This window comes from Pelophylax lessonae (genome assembly GCF_965119305.1).
Source record: "Pelophylax lessonae genome assembly, chromosome: 6".
Lineage (NCBI taxonomy): Eukaryota > Metazoa > Chordata > Amphibia > Anura > Ranidae > Pelophylax > Pelophylax lessonae.
In genome coordinates, this window is record NC_138773.1 from 166,479,451 (window position 1) to 166,483,435 (window position 3,985).

The 3,985-nt window shown below is 33.2% G+C and overlaps 1 protein-coding gene across 1 annotated transcript; it reads right to left on the bottom strand.

The window, feature by feature from the left end:
- Nucleotides 1-852: 852 nt before the first annotated feature.
- On the bottom strand, nt 853-2,068 carry LOC309557888 (hemoglobin subunit beta). The gene is made up of 3 exons (XM_082260710.1): nt 1,920-2,068; nt 1,457-1,679; nt 853-1,131 (listed from the first exon to the last, which is right to left on the bottom strand). Exons 1-3 carry the CDS (start codon nt 1,994-1,996, stop codon nt 1,003-1,005), a joined length of 429 nt encoding a protein of 142 aa, XP_082116836.1. The 5' UTR covers nt 1,997-2,068; the 3' UTR covers nt 853-1,002.
- Nucleotides 2,069-3,985: the final 1,917 nt, after the last annotated feature.

The following is a 3,985-nucleotide window of genomic DNA, read 5'->3' on the forward strand; positions in this document are numbered from 1 at the left end:
ATCTAAGAGGATTCTTATTCTGCGCAACACTATTTTATATTTTAGTTTGATTACACTTTTTTATGAGAAGTGAAGTGTTTGCGGCATTTTAAAAATCTGATATTGGAAGGTAGCTCGCAGGAACTTTTTATCTTTTTAGTAAATAAGGCGATGCCGTGTTCACACCCAAGTATGTGCTTTGAAATACAATTAAAAAAAAACAAAAAAAAAAAAACAGCCCTGTTGTTTGCACATGATTGGATGACTAAAGTGTTTTTTTTTCCCCTCCTCTGGATCAGCTTTGGGTATAGGATTGTGTATATAGGATTGTATGTTTTTTTTTTTTTATTTTTTTTTTTTTAGGGTAATTGTTTTTTTTTTTTGTTTGTTTGTTTTGTTTTGTTTTTTTTCCCTTTTATTAGTTGAACTTCATGGACTTGTGTCTTTTTTTCGACCAGACTAACTATGCGAACATAGATTCACCTTATTTTCTCAGAAAAGTGAATGTTCACTTTTCTAAGTGACCAGTTTTCACATCTTTGGTAAATTAACCCCAGAGAATTTTAGTCCTTCTAAAAATGACACATGTTCCCTACAGGCTCTTCTCATTTATTTTGTGCTACCTGCAAACCACAGTATTTTGAGAAAAGCAGACCGTAATTTATTTTCAGCACTAGAATTAAGACCAGGTTTTTTTTTTTTTTAAACACAATTCACTTTCATTTTAATTATATTTGCGGTCCCTAAGCTTGCGTTGAAGGTTATTTTTAGGTAAAATGCGGAAATATAATACTTTGTGTTATTATTATGTCTTTTAAAAGCGAAGTATGTCTTTATAGTTAATGCAGAGTTTACCCACACTGACACAAGATATGCAGAAAAAAATGTTTGGTTTTTATTAGGAGCAAAATAAAATTGCTACATTTTAAATATGCTTGAATACAGTTGCAGGTTTGCCAGTGTATACTTCACAGGGATGTTGACTCGTAGCTTAAACTCCTTTTATTTGGCTGTAGGGGTGATTCAGTGATAAGCCTTGGCCAGGGCATCGCCAACAGCACAAAAGGAATGCTCCAAAGCATGCTGCAGTTCTGGGGTGAATTCTTGATGGAAGTGACGAGCCAAGGTAACAATCAGCACATCTCCGAAGCGCTGAAATAGAATACACATGTTTAAATTTAAAAAAAAAAAAAAAATATATATATGTATATACAGTATATATATGTTAGCCAGAAATCATTTACCACTATCTGAAAAGAGTAAACTGAATTTGCCTTGGGTGAATACACTAATTTTTTTTGCCACTTTAACTGTCCTAATAAATAAATGCATAATAAAGTATAGTATATTTTTAAATGATATGTACAAAAATATTTTCCAATTATAGATAGGTATTTCAAAAACTGTATGCAGTATGAATGTAGGTAGTTAATCAGACTAATCTATATATTGTCAAAATAGCTGTTCCAATACTTACGTAAAAGTTAGCTGGATCCACATGAAGTTTGTTAGAGTGGTATTCACTCAGCTTGGCGTAGTGTGCCTTGAGGTTTTCGGGGTGTTTCAAGCCCTCTCCAATGGCAGCTAACACCTTTTCACCATGAGCAAGTACTTTGGCGTTGTGGCAGATGGCATCAGCAGAGCCCAGATTGCCAAAAGTGGTGAAGTATCTTTGGGTCCATGGGTACACAACAAGAAGTCTGAAAAGATAAAAGAAAAAAATGAGAATTTCAGTCATTATCATAAAAATCCATAAATATATGTGAGAAGCTGTGCTCATATATGCCTCGAGTGAAAGCCGTTTATATGATGTTCTATTAACAATATTTCTAATAGAACTTGATATAACTACAAAATTAGATTATTATCAGGAAAATAAAACTGTACACAAAAATAAATGATGTTAAACTAACTAAAATTATTTCATTGCAGTTAAATACCTGGCAAGAGCTTCTCCTCCTATTTTATGAGCATCTACTTTGCCCCAAAAACCAGAAACAAGGTCTGAGCCACCCATGGTAATGTTGTAGATGTGCTTGCTGAGTATCTGAATAAAGAAGCTGGTGTTTTATTCAGCAATTCCCTGAGTTTATATATGTTACATATGGCCCTTCCTATCCCAGTGCTGCATACCTATTGGTTACAGTGAAACACCCTTATCGGAAAAATCTCCTCCTCCAACATTTACCCATCCCTCCCAAATAAATGTACATTTAACATTTTTTCACTGTATGCAAATTAATAAATATATAAACTCTTTTTATATTTTTTATTATAATATTTATTGACATACATTCAGTTATTACATTTATACATTGGTGTTAATCAATTGAGGATAATTATTTTAAGAACAAACCACATGTAAATGTAACTTTTTATGTGAAAGGACTGTATCTAAACATTGATACATTAAAATAAAGTATATGTATGTATATATATATATATATATATATATATATATATATATATATATATATATATATATATATATATATATCAAGTGCATCCAGCTCTTATATAACTCTCTCTCTCTCTTCACAAAATTTAAAAAATTAAATATTTTTTTCCTTTGAAAAGCAAAGTGCCCACAATTACTAAGAAGGTTTTGTGTGTTTTTCTTGTTTCTTTTTTTTTTTTTTTTGACCAGTGTGCTACAGTGTGGTTTACCTTTTCTTTTCATTGTATGTAAACCAGCAGCATTTTTCTGTACTTAGGCAAATGTTACCTAGGCAAAGATTTCTGCAGTTATGCATTCATCAGTTCTGCTGTATATACACACACAGTGTATATACACATACCATACGCACATAATATATAGTTAAGTGTGCCTATGAAGCTATTTATTTATAAATGGTGGAATAGTATTTGCAACTTTCCACAAAATTTAAAAAATAAAATATTTTTTTCCTTTGAAAAGCAAAGTGCCCACAATTACTAAGAAGGTTTTGTGTGTTTTTCTTGTTTTTTTTTTGTTTTTGTTTTTTTTTTTTTGACCAGTGTGCTGCAGTGTGGTTTACCTTTTCTTTTCATTGTATGTAAACCAGCAGCATTTTTCTGTACTTAGGCAAATGTTACCTAGGCAAAGATTTCTGCAGTTATGCATTCAACAGTTCTGCTGTATATACACACAAAGTGTATATACACATACATGTTTGTGTGGAAGCTATGCAACACACAAATTCATGTCTACACATAGGGGTTGATTTTTTTAAAAATGGAGACTTTCCACTCTTCAAAGAGATTAATGAATAAGGTGAAGGTATGATCACCTCAATCATACAAACGCACGCAAACAAATCCTTTGTTACATAGTCAGAAAAAAGACACAAATCCACCTAGCTCCACCAACGGAAAAAATAAATAGAGAAATAAATAAATGTTCTCATAATTTTCTCTACACATGATTGAGTATTCATAGTGTACACAGCTTCACCTTAATTTATTAAAGAAATACAGACTGCTCACCTTTGCAAAATGAAAGTTCACTTAGACAAATAAATATGGTGAAGATGTGTTCTCTTTAATCTCCCAATCACAAGCTTGCAAAATCCTGTTTCTTTTTATTTTCCTTAAAAACAATTAGTTTCACTGTATTTATTAACATTTGCTTTGCAAAGTGAACATTCTCGCTACTTCTTAAAGAGCCTTACCCCATTTAGTATATTAAAGTGGAGTTCCGTCCTCAAAATTAACTTTGGGCCATCCGCTTGCTGAGTGTCACCTGTAAAAGAATTGGATAATCACGATTTTTTTTTGTTTACTTACCTTGATATTGAAGAAAATATACTCACCTTTCTTCCTCTTCCTCCCTCTGCGGCCGTGGCCCGCGCCGTCACTTCCTGCTTGCATTGATTCCTGGGAGCTGAACGTCATCGCTTCTAGGAATCAATGTGCCTGCACTGGCCCCACTCGTCAGTTCCGTTGCAGGCACGGCATTCCCTGCTAAACATCTTCTGGGCATGCCCAGAAGCTGTGCAGGGATGACGCTCTTTCCCCGGGAAGTGAC